Below are 18,492 nucleotides of genomic sequence, written 5' to 3'. Positions count from 1 at the left end.
TCATGCTAGACATCACCATCCGAGGAAAAAGGCTCTCATTGTCCACCCTATCCAATCCTCTGATCGTATTGTATGCCTCAATTAAGTCACCTCTTAACCTTCTTCTCTCTAACGAAAACAGCCTCAAGTCCCTCAGCCTTTCCTCATAAGATCTTCCCTCCATACCAGGCAACATTCTGGGAAACCTCCAGAGGATGCGCAAGGCGCACAGGAATTCCGCGAGTGATTCCCCAGGGCTTTGGCTACTCGTGGCAAAGAGGTGTCTAGCATATACCTGGTTGACGGATTTCACATAATGTCCTTTTAGCAGCGTTATCGTCTCCGTGTACGAGGGGGCGTCCCTGATGACGTTAAAGACTCTTGAGCTCACCCGTGCGTGGAGCACCTGCTTCTTCTGGAGGTCCGTGAAGTCTTCGTTGAAAGATGCGAGGTAGGCCTCGAAGCAGCTTAGCCAGTGTTCAAAAGTCTCTGTAGCGTCAGCTGCTTGTGGGTCCAGATGCAAGCGATCAGGCTTGAGTGAGAAGTTCATCTTGAGTGAAGAGTCCATCTTTAGAAGTTTAGTTTATTAAATTGATACACCATCAATAATAGACGACAAGTGGTAAACGTAACTGAGGCTTTAATACACCAAACATCAAGCCTCCAGCCTCTTGACCCGAACTGGGTCCAGAGGCGGAGAGTTGCCACTTTTATACAGAAGCCCTGAGGGGAGGAGCCACAGGCGGAGCCAGCCTGGACAAGCCCAGGCATGTACAACACAGCACAGTGAATATAATACAATAAACACAATAACGTGGTTTACCACACAAGGTTAAAGCAAATTTATTTTAACTCAAAAGTAAAGCCACACCCACGAATATAGTGGGCGGGATTTTTCCATTCTGCGGCAGAGTGCCACACACGATGGCGAGAACGGGCCACTGGGAGTACCGATTCTGGCCTCTACAGGGGGCCAGCACGGCGCTGGAGCTGTTCACGCCACTCCAGCCTCCCATTCCGGCATGAACTGTGCGCCGCGCCAACCCGCGCATGCGCGGTGGCCTCCCTCAACGTGCCGGCCCCGGCGCAACATGGCGCGGGAGTTCAGGGGCCGGCGTGTAAGAAAATAGGCCCGGGGAGCGAGAGGCCGGCCCACCGATTGGTGGGCCCCAATCGCGGGCCAGGACCCATCGGAGGCACCCCCTGGGGTTGGAGCCCCCCTCCCCCTACCCCACAGGCCGTCCCCCGACCCTGCGCGCAGAGTTCCCGCCGGCTGCGACCAGGTGTGGACGGCGCCGACGGGAGTCTGCCTTTTTAGAGCGGCCGCTCGGCCCATCCAGGCCGGAGAATTGGCGGCACGGCCGCGTAGAGCGGCCCGCGAACGGCGCCCCGCCAAATGCGGCGGCGACAATGGTGCCGATTCTTCGCTCCGAGGAGAATCGTGTGCCGGCGTCGGTGCGGCGTGGCACGGTTGCGGGGATTCTCCGGCCCGGCACGGGGCAGGGAGAATCCCGCCTAGTATACTGGATTCTCAGCCCGGGACTAACAGGAACTCCCAGTCCAAGTCTGGGACATATTTAAAAGGCTCGATAATGAGCCCCAGCTGGAAAGGCCTCCGCCAGTTACCATGGAAACCCGCATTCCACGTGCCCCTTGGAGATATCAGTGAGTGATCCCTCGTGGGGCTCGTGAGGGTTATCACACAACCGATAATCAACATGACATTAGGTATTTGTAAACATACAAAACAAATCATAGATCTCACGAGGTATTGGGTACTTCCGGTGACGGGAATAGAAATTTTGGGGTTTCAACGCCCGGTTCCAGGGGCAACGGAGGCTGAAAAAGCTGTAAGAAGGCACAGGGAGGAAAAATGTCCAAGCTTGGGAAAAAAACGGCCGTGAAAAAGGGGGTTAATGAAAGTCCGCCGGTGAGTGGAAAAGTCAGCGCAGGAACTGTAAGGAAAGCGGAGGCTGGAGCACCAGGGGAGGCCGCATCGCTCACAGCAGAAGAAATGACAAGGTGAGACACTGAAGGAAGTGGAAGAGGTATTATCGCAGCACAGTGATCAACTCACCTCGATGGGGAAGGAGTTGCGGAAGGTGAGGAGACCAACAAGGGTCTGCGAGCCAAAACGGAAGACCTGGAAAACAGATCCAGGCGGCAGAATCTGAGGATCGTGGGTCTGCCTGAAGGGGTGGAAGGCCCGAGGCCGACAGAGTATTTTGCCATGATGTTGGCGGAGCTATTGGGGGAGGGGGAACGATCCCTCTCGATACGAACTGGATCGGGCTCATCGGTCGTGGAGGCCTATACCAAAGGCGAGTGAGCCGCCAAGAGTAGTAACTCTGTGTTTCCGTAGGTACAGCGTGAAGGAGAATGTCCTGTGCTGGGTAAAGCAGAAGCGGGTGGTGCAGTGGGCTGGAGCTGGTATACGCATATACCAGGACTTTACGGTGGAGCTGGCGAGGAGGCGGGCTGCCTTCAGCCGGGTGAAGAAGGCACTGTACATCAGCAAGGTGCAGTGCGGCATAGTATACCCAGCTAAGTTGAGGGTGACCTACAAATCCAAGGACTTTTATTTTGGGACGGCGGAAGCGGCGGAGGAGTTTGCAAAGGCAGAAGGACTGTGGCAGAATTGAGAAATGGAACTGAGAGCGGGTCGTGTACCGATGTAGCCTCATGTAACTTTATTTTTTCACTGCGTGTTGGTGTATGTACTAAATGAGTCAACACTGTATTGTTATGGGCGAGGCTTTTCAGAACCCCAAATTGTATCATGGAGTTCAACCAACCTCTCCCTTTAATGGATTTTGTTGCTTTTCCGAGCACATGGCTTTTCCCTAGGTGTGGGATTACAATTATGGACACGTGGATTTTTAAACACAAAACACTGTTTATTCCATGAACTCAACTTAACATCTTAAATAAACATTGGATCTCTTAACACCCCTTACTTCAAAGATAACTCAGAAAATATTGCAACAGTAAATAATTCCTTAAAATGTTCCTTCAAACTTCCAAGAGACTTAACACCAGTTAACAGTATCACATCAGGTTAAAGGATATATATATATTTTCTGTAGAATGGCAGAGACTGTCGCAAACTGGCTTTCTACTTTTAAACTGCTCTCAGCAAAACCAGCCAGGCACTTTTTAGCTGCTCTCAGCAAAACCAAACTGCAAAACTTGTAGCTCTCTGGAAACACACAGACACTCCTTTGAAACTGAAACTAAAAACCTGCAAAATGGCTGACCTGAGCTGAGCTCCACCCATTCTATGATATCACTGTTTTCTTAAAGGTACATTGCTTAAACATCCAGTTCTTAAAGGCACTCTCGCATGACAGTATATTTGGACAAGGGAAGAGTTGGGACTTTCACTTGCAATGATGGTTCTTTGTGGCTTGGGTGTGTATGCTGGGGTTGTGTGCTAAAGGGGATTTCTTGGTTTTCGTGGGACCGGGCAAGGGGGAAGGAGACCCGGGCTGGGGCCTCCACGTTGGCCGGTTAAAGCTGGCCAGTGAATGGGAGTTAGGTGGGGGGAGGGGCTGCGGCCATCGGAGCCTGGTAGAACAGGTTTTGGTGAGTCTAGCCGGGGTGAAAAGGTGGGGGAAGGAACCGAGGTTGGGGGGAGGAGTTTACAAGAGGAAGTGGAGGGGAGGAGTCTGGGAGGGGGTGGGGGGGTGTCTACAATTCATGGGTGTCATTCCCGGTACTCTATCGGGGATTGGATGGCGTTGAATATTAGGGTGTGTTGGGGGGGTGGACTATATGTGTCAACGGTGACCGGGGCGATTCCTGATTCCTTTTTCTTTTTTTAATTTTTCCTCCTTAGGAGGTTTAGTTTTATTTGATGCTTATATTGTCAGGTGAGCCATTGTTTGGGGGTTGGTGGGAGGATGGGATCGTTGTTAATAAGGGGATTGACATTATATTCGTCACCATTTACTGCTTGTTGGTGGGGTGTAAATTCTGAAGAAAATGTGAAAATGGAGAATAAAAATATTTTTCAAATAAAAAATCTCACGAGGTGTTCCGAGCATCGCAAATCTTGCAAGGGGCCTCTTGCGAGATTTAGCGGCCTCATCGCGTCACCGAGTCAGGCGCGAGGAGGCCATTCAATTGCACCCAGAGTTTACTTTTAAATGCAGTTGGTGCGAGGTGATCACTTTGAAATTGGCAGAGATTGAATGAATACCAAACTGCGATTCCAGGAAATACAGAAAAGCTCATAGACCCAGTCAACCTGACTGGAAGAGAATTGAACCCAACGATGTATAAATACATGATTCTCCTGAGGCCCGGGAACTAATGCCCACGCCTGGGAGGTTTTGCCATGGCGGAGTTTAGTACTGGCGGCGTTTACAAATGTGGACCAGGCGTAACGACACCTGGGGGAAAGGGGGGTCTCCCAGGCCGTTGGATGCCCCCGGGTGTTTGGGCTCTCGGCAGGCTAGCACCCTGACAGTCACACTGGCACCCGGGCACCTTGGCACTGCCACCCTGGCACTGGCACCCAGGCACCTTGGCACTGCCACCCTGGCACTGGCACCCGGGCACCTTGGCACTGCCACCCCGGCACTGGCACCCGGCACCTTGGCACTGCCAGCCCAGCAATGCCGTATAATAGTTGAAATAAATGACATCAAATAATTGTCACATGTGGTGGATATGGAGTTTTAGTACTGAGCTGATACTATCATTTGATAAGCCCATTTTTTTCTCACTATGTTTGTAAGTGCTGTGTTTAGAAATAACAATTTGAATTGAATTAGAAATGATTGATTGTTTTGAGGAGTAGTTACCTTTCAATGATAAGAACAAAGGAATGTGCCCAAAAATGTCAATTAACATTGGATTGTTGGGGAATGAAGGGAACTGAGGAAAAATAATGAGACGTCTTGTCTTGTTCAGTATTTTTTTGATGATCTTGGAAAAATTCCTCTTGATGTACAGCAACTAAGAGAGCCCACAAAATCTTTAACTTCGCCAGGTACAAGAACCCACAGGCTCAGACAGAGATGCTCTTCAGAGATTCAGCTGAAAGAAACGGTGATTCGGTTTATGAGGCACCATCAAAACCTTGGTGACCTCCTCCTTGAGGTAATATTCATGGCAAATCTTAACTCAGCTGTTGTGTGAGCACTGTTTGTTCTGCGCCTTGAAAGACGTGTTCCCTGTTAAAAGAACAGAAATTCCAGTTAGAAGTAACACAACGTATTTACTTTATAGGTAAATGGGTCACTGAGTGGATGTTCATCTCATCGTGGTAAAGTTAACTCTGAAGCTCATGATGCCAATATTCCTGGCAGAGGTCCGTTTATAGGTAATTTATTCCATAATTGCACATGGAATGTTTGTCTTGGTAATTTTAGTCAACATTTTTCCTGTGACTGCTTTCATACAGCAATTACTTGGGTTGCACGGGCTGCCATTGTTGGCAAATACTGACTGAATGCATGATAAAAATCCCTTTGTAAAGTGCTTCCTTTCATTTACTGCAGTTATGTCGATCTGAAGTTGTTCATCAAGTTTACTGATCTGTAATTTGTGTGCAGTGCAGGCAAACGTTGCTGAGGTTGTCAGAATTCACTTTGCAGATTAATGCGCAAGGAAGAGGCAGTTCCTTTGGGTATAATGACACTTAATCATAGTATATTAATTCTAAACCATAATACCACTGCTAGCCAGATAGATCCCACTGCAATTAAACTGTGAATCCCTGCAGATAGGGAGCAATGGGGTGTCATTGTGTGACAGTGTGTTCAGCAGCCCTGCTTAGATCAATAATAGGCTGACAGTGAGAATGCCTCCCCAAACCTGAATTTAAACCCAGTCTCTCTGTCCAGGAGGTAGTGAATTAACGGATTGCGCTACTCACCTTTGCTCATGTTAATTTGGCCACACTAAAGATGTGTGTCTTTATTAAAAATGATATTCGCAGTAAGAAAACAACACTGGTGAAAGGACAAATAAAATGCCTATTTAAAACTGGGAGGCTTACAAATAAAGGTTTAGTCCATTTATATTCTAGTGTCAGAACAATGAAGTTTACAAAATGTTTTACATTTTATCGTATTATTTAATGCACTTGACACTTCTGAAATGACATGAATAACTTAACTCCTTTATGAAAAAACAAATTTAGAGTACGCAATTCTCTTTTTCTTCCAATTATGGGGCAATTTAGCGTGGCCAATCCACCTACCCTGCACATCTTTGGGTTGTGGGGGTGAGACCCACGCAAACAATGGGAGAATGTGCAAACTCCTCACGGACAGTGACCCGGGATCGAACCTGGGTCCTTGGCGCCGTGAGGCAGCAGTGCTAACCACTGCGTCACCGTGCTGCCCCAAGAATGATCAGCTAGTTGCAACTAAGATCTGGGGCTGGATTCTCCATTCCTGAGTCTTAAGTGTTGACACCGGGGCAGGATTAGTAGATTTCCATGACAGCAAAATTGGCATCGCAACTGGACCAATTCACCGACTCTTAAGGGGCGAGCACCAGCGCCACGTGGAATACAATTATTCCAATGAGAAACAGTGCCGGATTTGCTGATTTCGAGATTGACACTCAGGAGGCTGACAAGCTGCAGCCGCATATATACAGACTTCACTCCCCACACACACTCATCCCAGCCAACAAGATGGCAGCAAGGAAAGCGGCCCCTCCTTTCAGGGACGCTGAACTCCAGATCCTGCTGGACGCCATAGAGGGGAAGTGGGCGACCCTGTACCCCGGAGTGGGAAGGAGGCTGCCAGCCGCTGCCGTTTGCCGTGCTAGGTGGCAGAGGCCGTGAGCGCCGTGGGTAACACTGTCAGGATCAGCCAGCAGTGGTGGAAAAAACTGCACAACTTCCTCAGAGTGGCCAGGGTGAGTAGGCAGCACTGCGCCCCTAGCAACAACCCCCATCCCACACACCCGTAACCCCCCACAAAGGTAGAGGTAGGAACCCCTGAAGGGACAGACGTTCGGAGTGGGGGCTGACCCTAGGGGCTAGTTGCCATCCAGACGGGTTTCGGGCTTCTGAAACCGACCACCCCATTGATTGTGGTGATGCAGTTGCAGAGCTAGGAACTGCATGAAGGGTTGTTGGCATGCATCTAGGGCCTGCAGTTGCAGTTGGAGGAATCCAAAAGCATGCAGGAGGTGGTGCTGATCGTGCATGCCACCCACACCAACACCACATGGGTGGCTTCCGTGGTGGAGGCCCTGGGGGGTGAAGATTTTGACCATTGATCAGCATGTCCAAGGCCTAGGGCATTCTGTGCAGGTGGTGCCCAAGGCCCAGGACAGGGCATGGCCTAGTTACAGCGGGTCATCACTGAGAGCGTCAGTGGCATTGCCTGGGTGCTTGCCGAAGTGGCACAGACTCCCAGTCCCAGAGGAGGATGACACAGTCACTGGTTGATGTGGCACAGTCCCAGAAGGTGGTAACACAGTCATTGGGTGATGTGGCGCAGTACCAGAGGGAGGTGGTCCACTCCCCATGCTCCATGGCTGCATGTAGTATGAAGACCCTGGTCGAAACAAGAGTGGGCCTCCAGGACTGGCAGCGGGGAAGACTCGGGGATTAGCTCCACTTGTAGCCCCATCCCATGGAGTAGCTCGGGGGCCATTGGGCATCCTGAGGGATGAAACAATGGGACACATATGTACAGGTCAGTACCCTAGCCCAGCGTTTTTCAAACTTTATTTCCGGGGGATCCATTTTTACCAATCAGCCGGCCTTTGCGACCCACGCCGCCCGACCGTCGCGACCCACGGCAGCCGGCCTTCGTGACCCACACTGGCCGACATTCGCGACCCACCATTTTCTCTTACCTTTAATGTGAGAGGTGAGCCTGCTTGGTCCTCACGATCTCACTCCAATCAGGTTCACAGGAGGAGAGGGCTATGCACATATCGGGTTCCTTTCTGCCGTCTTCATCTTTGTGATGACAGAAAATCCAACCTCGCACATGTAGGTCATTGTGAAGGACAAAAGCAACAAAATGCTTGTTTTATTCAGCTCCAGATACTCCTCTGAGACGCTACTCCAGAATGCTGACAGTGTCATTGACTTGTGCCGTGTTTTTAATGTGCTGTCAACGCTGAGGCACAGAAGTTCAGTCAGCTTCATTTGGAGTCAGGCTGCCAGTCCATTTACAGTGTCCTTACTATTGATGTTTTCTTCGATGTGTTGTAGCAGTGTGGGGAACATGTAGTAATTTTGGCTTTGCACTCGCAATTGCCAAACTTTCAATGAGCTTTGGAAAGCTGCGATTTCTTCACAATGCCGAAAACAATCATCATCCTTCCCTTGCAATTTGAGGTTAAGTTCATTTAGAATTGAAAAGATGTCTGCAAGGTAAGACATTGTTCGCATCCAAGTTTCATCAGCAAACTAATCAGCCAGAGAGGACAATTTCTCGAGGAGGAAAGCGTGGATTTCCTACCTCAGTTGGTAAACTCTGAGTAGCTCCCCTGTTGACTGATCATTACAGGAACTCTTCAAGCGGATGAAGTCTACCATCATTGGGATTGACTGGTCACTGTTTCAATCCAATGCTTTAATGTACTCTAAACGGTCAGCAAAAACTTATAGCCTCCCTTCAGTACACAGAGGGCGACGATTTGATGATTTCCCATGGCTTTCATTATATCCCTTGCCAAACGTTCAGTTCTGTCCATGATTAAACCATGAGGAGTATATACTCTCTCCAGATCATTTGAGTAATGTTCAGGGATGCAAAACAGATCAAAGTCATAGCCTTGTTCATCATCGATGATCACCACACGGTCAGCCGTCGGCATGCCCCGATCGCACTTTGACCCCGGGTTCAGGTCGCAACACTCCCGGGCCGCATGTGCACTGAGGAGCGGGAACGCATGCGCAGTGTGCCCGCATTTCTTTAGCTGGTTGCTGTTGCGCATGAATTCCCACGATTGGGAACGCCGCGATAGACAGCTCCGTGACCCTCCCGACACCGGCCGTGAGTCGCGACCCCCACTTTGAAAATGCCTGCCCTAGCCCCTATCGCTATCTTATGTGTTACACCCATATATATATATATGTGTGTACGTTCACAATAAACACCTGTTCACACTGTTACAAGCTGCCTCTGCGCTCTGTCAGAAGGGTGTGAGGGATGGGCTGGGCTGACTGCAGGTTGGGGGTGGTGGGGCGGCTTGTGTCACTGACCCCAGTACAGCCAGCGCTCACTGCTCCCGTGCCCCACCCCAAAGGTTCACTGGGGCTGTGTGATGGAATGGCCAGCTCGCATGCAGGGATCACCCAGGTGGACGGTGGAAAATGCTACTGCGGGCAGATGTCAGACGTTGACAAACGTTGCGGAACACCAAACCTCATCGCAGAGTGGGTTATCATCACCCTCCATCCCATGGACCAAACCCGCTGTACTGCCAACCCAGGGCCTGCACCCTGCAGTGCAGCAGGTAGAAATCATGGAGGACATTGTGGGGGGGGGGGGGGATTGTTCATGGGAGAGGGTGGCCAGGTCGGCCGAAGCGGGGGGGCAGGGGATGGGATGGGATGTCCGTGCCACTGGCCAGTCTCCCTAGTCAGTGAACCTGGAGGCGATTAGAGCGTCCCATGCACGTCGGCCCAGGCACACATGTTGTACGGCCTCCCGTGCCTACCTGGGACCCATGTCCTGCCCATCCTCGCCCTCCCCCGCATCATCCTCGTCAGACGAGGACTGACGTTCATCCTCCTTCTCCAGCACATCACCTCTCTGCTGCATGATGTTGTGGAGGACGCAGCAGGCTGCCACGATGCGAACGGCCCTCTCAGCTTCATACTGGAGGACCCTTCAGAGTGGTCCAGGCACCTGAATCGCATCTTCAGGCTGCTGAAGCACCGCTCGATTACACCCCTGGTCACTGCATGGGCGTCGTTATAGCGGGTCTCCGTGTCGGTCTGTGACCTTCGGATAGGCATCATCAGCCACGACCGCGGTGGATAACCCCTGTCGTCCAGGAGCCAAACCCCCAGCTTGGGGGGTGGGGGGGGGGGGGGGGGGGGGGTGGGGGGGGGGTGTTGAAGAGGTAAAGAACCGTTGAGTGGACCAGGATGAAGGTGTCGTGCATGCTTCCCAGATATCAAGCACAGAAATGCATGATGCACATCTCATGGTCACGCACCAGCTGCACGTTCATCGTGTGGAACCCCTTTCAGTCTGTGAAGACGGGCCTGTCATCTTCAGGTGCTTGTAAGGTGACATGCATCCCAACGATCACCTCCTGGACCCGGCATATCCCGGCGATGACGGTGAACCCCGCTGCCTGGGCACCCTGGTGGGCTCGGTCCACATTGAAATTGATGTATTGATCAGCTTGGGCATATAGAGCCTCCATGACAGCGCGGATACCCCAGTGAGATCCGGACAGGTCTACACTTGCCGCCTGGAAGGACCCTGTTGTGTAAAAGGTCAGGGCGACTGCCACCTTGATGGTCACCGGGTGCGTGTGTCCTTCCCCATTTCCCCATGGTGCCACATGTGCCATGATGTAGCAGATATGGCGCACTGTCCCCTGCTCTGCCGAAGTCTTCGATAGCACGCCCGATCTGGCAGGTCCTCGAATGATGGGCGCTGCCGCTACACATAAGGCCTCATGCGGCACCATCTTGGCACCTCCTCCTCGGCCTGTTGGACGGCCAGCCCACCATCCTCACCAGCTGCCTCCTGTTCCTCTAGGGCAGGCTCTGCCGCTGCAAGGTTCTTCTCCTCGAGCAGCTCCAGCTCATACAGCCTCAGTGCATCCCCCAGGGCTGCGGCGATTATGAGGAAGGACACCATTGAATTCCAATATCCATTGTCTTCAGGGTGTGAAAGGCTGACATGTTAGCATGGTGCGAATCCCCATGCCCATCAGGTCCAATGGGTTACATGGTGGCCCAGTTAGCACTGTAAATCTTCCTCCGCATGTCCCCTTACACCCCCCTTCTCCAACTCCACACTCCTGGCCCCCTTCGGTGCCTGGCACCTGATGTGTTATGTGCTCTGGGATAACACAGGCTGCAACTGGATGCAGCTTTAACCAAAAGATACTCCAGACCTTGAAGTTAGTTCAATCCGATTTATTGCACCAGTAGCACAGTTCTCTATGAGTTTGACTCTCTGCTAACCTAAGTGTGGTTACATCTCCTGCATCTTGCAGGGCAGTGTTTCTTTAAGTGGGCGTTGCCGCAGTTCGAGCACGTCATGACGTCGGCGTCCTGACGCTCCGTGCATCGTCGCACACGCGCATTGCGGGTGTCAGCCGCTTCGTTATCCCGTTCGCATCGCGCACGCCGGTTTTTTGGCGTGCTCATGCACTGTGCATGTTTCAATCGCGACTGGCGGGGTCATATGCTTGATTTTCAGTAGCTGCTCTCTCAGAGGATCAGAGTGAACTCCAAAAACGATTTGGTCTCTGATCATGGAGTCAGCAATATCACCAAAGTTGCAGGACAGCGCTAGCAGGCGGAGGTCAGTTAAGGAGTTGAAAGATTCATCTTTACCTTGTAGACGCTGTTTAAATATGTAGCGCTCGAAGATTTCATTGGTGTCCACTTCACAGTGACTGTCAAACTTGTCCAGGATGGTCTGAAACTTTGTCTTGTCCTGGCCTTCGGTGAAGTGAAAAGAGTTGAAGAGTTCGATGGCTTGATCACCTGCTGTTGAAAGGAGAAGCGCGATCTTCCTTGCATCAGACGCACCCACGAGGTCTGAAGCTTCGATGTACAGCAGAAACCTTTGCTTGAATGTCCGTCAGTTGGCACTGAGATTGCCGGAGGTCCTGAGCTGGTGAGAAGCCTGAATCTTCTCCATGGTGCCGGGATACATTCGCTGGTTGTCACGGAATGGACTGAGGTAAACCACCTAGATTCAGTAGTCTCCTGGTAGTATGATATGTTATGTACTCTGGGATAACACAGGCTGCAACTGGATGCAACTTTAACCAAAAGATACTCCAGACCTTGAAGTTAGTTCAATCTGATTTATTGACCAGTAGCACAGTTGGCACAGTTCTCTATGAGTTCGACTCTCTGCTAACCGAAGTGTGGTTACTCCGTCTGACTGAACCAGAATAGCTCTTAGCCACGTGCTGGAGGTGTGATACAGTACATACACCCTGACTCACTCTGTAGATGTTCATCAGTGGAAAGAGGCGGAGTATGAGTGCCTCGTGCCTTTTATAGTGAGATATCACCCCTGAGTGTCCTTCCTGCTCATTGGTCATGTCCTGTTCTCTGTGTTCATTAGCTGCCTGTCTGTGCCTGTCTGTATATCATTATCTGCATGTCTGTATATCATGACAGCACCGTGGGGACCTCTGGCCCTGCTGCTCATCCCTGCGGCCAAAGGTACATGGGCGGGCACTGCCCTTGCTTGCGGGACGCTCCGTGGCCCCCATCCGGCTCACCTCTGTAAGGGCTACTGTGCACATTGCTCTTGGTTGGGCCAAGTGATGCCCTGCCGACGGGTGGTGGCAAATTGGGGGGGTGGTATGTTGGAGTGTGGGGGATTGGGGCTGGGGTTCGAGGGGTGGTGGGGTTGGGGTACCCATTGATGCTCGATCAATAACTCCAGAAGCGAGATTGGAGACAATTGAAGGCTTTATTACACTAGATGTTTCCGCCAGCAGCGCAGGTACAGAAGGCAGCTGCTGGGGAGACACGGGCTCTTATACTCCGCCTTACTGGGCGGAACCAGCAGGCAGGCTTAACCAATGAAAACAGTACCTCCTACACCAATGGTCTTACAGCATTACAGGGTACCTTAATACCTCTAATACCGACTACCACATTCACCCCATGTTAAAAAAAGAGTCCAGTGGGGTTGGTGGCCTCGCATTACACAGTGGTAGAGGTTAAGGTTATGTAGGTACCCGGTATACATCAATACAGTGGTTTTGCCTCGTTACATCGCAACTATTTACAAAATTTATTTACAGTTCAGAATGAAGCAATTAGTCGATCGGGGGCCCTGGTCGTCCTCTGCAATCATCGTAGCTTCGGTGGTGATGCAGGCGCCGGCGCGGGCATCTGTGGCTCCGGAGGCGTGGCTTCGGCTTCTTCGGCAGCTTCGTCACCCCTAGACGGGACCGATCCACCTGGGAAGGGCGCGGCTGTGGGATGCGCCGGTGGGAGGGAGGGTGGAATTGGTGGTGGGGGTGTGTGTGGGGATTCAGCGGGTGCCAGGTCCCGTAGGGAGACCATATCCTGTCGGCCGTCAGGGTATGCCACGTAGGCGTACTGAGGGTTAGCGTGGAGGAGATGGACCCTCTCGAAAAATGGGTCCGACTTGTGCGCCCGCACGTGTTTGCGGAGCAGGATGGGTCCCGGAGCTGCCAGCCAGGTTGGGAGCAAGGTCCCGGAGGAGGACTTCCTAGGGAAGACAAGGAGACGTTCGTGAGGTGTTTGGTTGGTAGTGGTACACAGCAGTGACCGGATGGAGTGGAGGGCATCCGGGAGGACCTCCTGCCAGTGGGAGACTGGGAGATTCCTGGACCATAGGGCCAGTAGGACGGTCTTCCAGACCGTTCCGTTCTCCCTCTCTACCTGTCCGTTTCCCCCGGGGTTGTAACTGGTCGTCCTGCTCGAAGCAATGCCCTTGCTGAGCAGGAATTGACGCCGTTCGTCGCTCATAAAGGAGGACCCCCTATCGCTGTGTATGTAGGCGGGGAAACCGAACAACGTAAAGATACTGGGGAGGGCTTTTATGACGGTGGCTGCGGTCATGTCGGAGCAGGGAATGGCTAATGGGAACCGGGAGTACTCGTCAATCACGTTTAAGAAGTACGCGTTGCGGTCCGTGGAGGGGAGGGGCCCTTTGAAGTCCATACTGAGGCATTCAAAGGGACGGAAAGCCTTTATCAGGTGCGCTTTCTCCGGCCTGTAGAAGTGCGGCTTGCACTCCGCGCAGATTTGGTAGTTCCTGGTGGCTGTCCTGACCTCCTCGATGGAGTAGGGCAGGTTGCGTGTTTTAATGAAATGGAAGAATCGAGTGACCCCCGGGTGGCAGAGGTCCTCGTGGAGGGCTTGGAGGCGGTCCACTTGTGCGTTGGCACATGTGCCGCGGGACAGGGCATCAGGAGGCTCGTTTAGCTTCCCGGGACGATATAAGATCTCATAGTTGTAGGTGGAGAGTTCTATCCTCCACTGTAAGATCTTGTCGTTCTTTATCTTGTCCCGCTGTGCGTTATCGAACATAAAGGCCACCGACCGTCAGTGAGGAGAGTGAATCTCCTGCCGGCCAGGTAATGCCTCCAATGCCGCACAGCTTCTACTATGGCCTGGGCCTCCTTTTCAACTGAGGAATGGCGGATTTCTGAAGCGTGGATGATGCGTGAGAAGAAGGCCACGGGTCTGCCCGCTTGGTTGAGGGTGGCCGCCAGAGCTACGTCGGACGCGTTGCTCTCGACTTGGAAGGGGAGGGACCCGTCGATGGCATGCATCGTGGCCTTTGTGCTGTCCGCTTTGATGCGGCTGAAGGCCTGGCAAGCCTCTGTCGACAGGGGAAAAACTGTGGATTGGATTAGCAGGCGGGCCTTGTTCGCATAGTTGGGGATCCACTGGGCATAATAAGAGAAAAATCCCAGGCAGCGTTTCAGGGCCTTGGAGCAGTGAGGGAGGGGGAACTCCATGAGGGGGCGCATGCATTCAGGTTCTGGGCCTATAACTCCATCATGCACTACGTAGCCGAGGATGGCTAGACGGTCGGTGCTGAACACGCATTTATCTGTGTTATATGTGAGATTAAGGATTTTTGCATTATGGAGGAATTTTCGGAGGTTGGTGTCGAGGTCCTGCTGATCGTGGCCGCAGATGGTGACATTATCGAGGTACGGAAACGTGGCCCGCAAACCGTACCGGTCAACCATTCAGTCTATCTCTCGTTGGAAGACTGAGACTCCATTAGTGACACCGAAGGGAACCCTTAGGAAGTGGTAGAGCCGCCCTTTTGCTTTGAAAGCAGTGTATTTGCGGTCGCTAGGGCGGATGGGGAGCTGGTGGTAGACGGACTTTAGATCCACCGTGGCAAAGACCTTGTATTGTGCGATCCTGTTGACCAGATCGAATATGCGGGGGAAAGGGTACTCGTATACCTGTTGGTGGCCTGGGTGTAATCGATGACCATCCTATGCTTCTCCCCGGTCGTTACAACCACTACTTGAGGTCTCCAGGGACTGTTGCTAGCCTCAATGACACCTTCCCTCAGTAATCGCTGGACCTCTGTCCTAATAAAGGTCCGGTCCTGGGCACTGTACCATCTGCTCCTGGTGGCGACGGGTTTGTAATCCAGGGTGAGGTTCGCAAACAGGGAAGGCGGATCGATCTTGAGGGTCGCGAGCCTGCAGACAGTGACGGGGGGTATAGGGCCGCCGAATTAAAAGGTTAAGCTTTGGAGGTTGCATTGAAAATCTAACCCTAGGAGTGTGGCAGCGCAGAGGTGGGGAAGGACGTGGAGCCGGTAATTTTTAAACTCCCTTCTCTGGACCTTGATCTCCACTGAATGAGACCTGGAGGCCAGCGAGATTTTTTGGTTAACTGGGTGAATGGGGAGAGAACAGCGCCTTACCGTGTTGGTGTGTATGAAGCTCTCCGTGCTCCCAGAGTCGATCAGACAGGATGTTTCATGCCCATTGATGAGCACGGTCGGCATTGCAGCCGAGAGTGTTCGGGGCTGAGACTGGTCCAGGGTCACCGAGGCTAGTCGTGGCAGAAGTTGGATGTTCTCCTCGGGCGGTGTGTGGTCATCCGAGTCGGGGTCCTGAGAGTCCAGCCAGGATGGCGGCGCCCCATTGGTCGCACATGGCTGGGGGTGCACAAGATGGCGGCGCCCATCCATCACACGTGGTGTCCGAGAGACAAAATGGCGGCGTGGCCCTGAAGGAGGAAGATGGCGGCACCCGCTGGCCGCATGTGGCCCGTGGAGAGGGTTGTGGTGGCGGTCCCGATTCGCCTCCGGAGACCGCAGCAACCGCCCGGGCCTGGCATACCGCCACGAAGTGGCCCGTTTTGCCGCATCCTTTGCAGAGGGATGAGCGGGCCGGACAGCGCTGTCGGGGGTGCTTGGCTTGCCCGCAAAAATAACAGCGGGGCCCCCCGGGGTTGCCTGGCAGTCTCGCAGCACAAGCTTGTGGGGGGATGGGGGATGCATTGGGGTCGGTCGCGGGGGGGTTCCACGCTGCCCAAGGGGCTGCCGCGTGGTCGGGGACGTAAGCGCGGTAGTTTCAGGAGGACACATCCAGGGAGCTAGCAAGGGCCCGTGCCTCCTTGAGGCCTAGTGTCTCTTTCTCCAGCAATCGCTGGCGGATTTGGGAGGACAGCATACCTGCAACAAATGCGACCTGGATCAAAAGTTCTGTGTGGTCGCTGGCTGAAACTTGCGGGCAGTTAAAGTTCCTCCCCAACACCAGGAGCGCACGGTATTCATTGCGGCCTCGAAACCGTCCGCGTCCTCGATGAGAGTGTAGATCTCTGGGCTCACCCTCGAGTGCAGAACTTGCATTTTCTGGTCCTCTGTGGGTGTAATTGTGGCCGTCCTAAGATATCCATTGAAACACGCCAGCCAGTGCTTGAAGGTTGCCGCGTGGGGGCTGAGTTTGCCGCGTGGGGGCTGAGTTGCAGACACTCCGGCTTGATTCGGAGCTCCATTCTTTAAAATCTAGTGTGATAAATTGATGCTCAATCAATAACTCCAGAAGCGAGATTGGAGACAATTGAAGGCTTTATTACACTAGATGTTTCCCCCAGCAGCGCAGGTACAGAAGGCAGCTGCTGGGGAGACACGGGCTCTTATACTCCGCCTTACTGGGCGGAACCAGCAGGCAGGCTTAACCAATGAAAACAGTACCGCCTACACCAATGGTCTTACGGCATTACAGGGTACCGTAATACCTCTAATACCGACTACCACACCCATAAGCCGTTGTCACTCTGCAGAACCACGGACCATGGTGGGTGGTCAGTAAGGTGCACAGCAAGATGGCTGCCTTGTAGGCGGGGGCAATGCCGGTCTGTGCCTGGACACCTCGGTCCTGTGGGGGGTTTCCACGGCTTCACGGGCCACCCCCTAGTCACCCCTCGCCGCGTTTCCACTCCCCCCGCCCTGGCATGGCCCCCACCCCCGAGCCAGCCCGGCCAGTGTCAGGACCAGCAGGCCACTGTCGGGCCTCTGCATATCCTATCGTCTCCCTCATCAGACAAGGCGCCTGTATCCCGATTTTTAAAGCCACAAGTGAACCTCGCCGTCGCAAATTCCCCCTGGCTGAGGCGGAGTATCGCGGAGGCCCCTGGGAATACCGGATCAGCCGGCTAATGATATGCCAATGGCGTTTAGTGTACGTGCGGAGTGGAACGCATTGACGTCGCTGTCGAGGCACCGGAGAATTGCGATTTGGCGTGAACCTGGCGCCCGCCACGATTTTGGAGTCAAGACTGATTTTACGCCCAACGGCCTGTCCCGATTTCCACATCAGCCGATGGATACTGAATGAAGCGGAGTTAAACCTGTGTTTATTGCTACACCTTGTCACTGAGCATTCGACATCTGGGCCATTCATTGTACAACCCATTGAAAATGAGATGAAATGAAAATCGCTTATTGTCACAAGTAGGCTTCAAATGAAGTTACTGTGAAAAACCCCTAGTCGCCACATTCCGGCGCCTGTTCGGGGAGGCTGGTACGGGAATGTTACTTTTAGATAATGTTGATGATAGTGTTGATTGTCTGCTTTAAGGGTGTGACAGTTTAGTGGTTATGTTACCTTACAAATAATTGAGAAGCCTGATTATCCAGAGAATAGTTCAAATCCCACCATAGCAGCTGGGAACTTTCAATTAAATACATCTGGAATTTAAAAAGCTGGTATCACTAATGACGACCTTGGAGCACCAGACTGTTGTAAAGCCTTCTGTTTCACTGATGCCCTTTCGGGAAGGAAATCTTCTGCCCTTGTATGGACTGGCCTTAATGTCAGCATAGACCCACAGCAAAGGGGTTGACTCTTAATTGTTCCCTGAGGTAGCCTCGCAAGCCACTCGGGTGTATGTGAAAAGTAACTCACCACCACCTTTTCAAGGATAGTTAGGGATGGACAATAAATGCTGTGATGTACATATTCCATGAATTATTTTTAAATTTTGTAACCAATTTTTCTGATGTGCTTAACTAACCAGCATGTTTCTTTCTTAGCCTCAGTTCTACAAGAGCAGGCTTTGCAGATGGATCTGTCTGTTGGACTTTTGTCTGCAAGAGCATCCATGGAAAAAGTTCAACAAATTATGCAACTTGGGGTTGTGTCTAAACGTGCTGTTATATTGGATTCAGTTCAACGTGTAGGTGAATTTCTTTTGATCATACCTTTTGTATGCAAATTGTGGCAGTAAATATTCATAGCAAGACTGGAAAAAATGTTCTAAATTATCTGTAGTTGCCATGTGGTAGACTTGAATTTGCCATTGATTTATCACAATATCTGGAACAAGATACAGAATAATTGATTTAAAATTGT

General features: G+C 52.1%; 1 protein-coding gene across 1 annotated transcript in view; it reads left to right on the top strand.

Moving 5' to 3' along the window:
- Positions 1 to 18,492, top strand: part of LOC140430530 (Fanconi anemia group A protein-like) — a 179,264-nt gene that overhangs the window by 4,820 nt on the left and 155,952 nt on the right. The window contains 3 exon segments of the mRNA XM_072518055.1: positions 4,976 to 5,085; positions 5,215 to 5,308; positions 18,174 to 18,316. Coding sequence (XP_072374156.1) covers positions 4,976 to 5,085; positions 5,215 to 5,308; positions 18,174 to 18,316 — 347 coding nt within the window.

Source organism: Scyliorhinus torazame, chromosome 10 (assembly GCF_047496885.1).
Source record: "Scyliorhinus torazame isolate Kashiwa2021f chromosome 10, sScyTor2.1, whole genome shotgun sequence".
NCBI lineage: Eukaryota > Metazoa > Chordata > Chondrichthyes > Carcharhiniformes > Scyliorhinidae > Scyliorhinus > Scyliorhinus torazame.
Note: the sequence above shows the minus strand (reverse complement) of the source record. Positions and strands in the feature narration are given on the sequence as shown.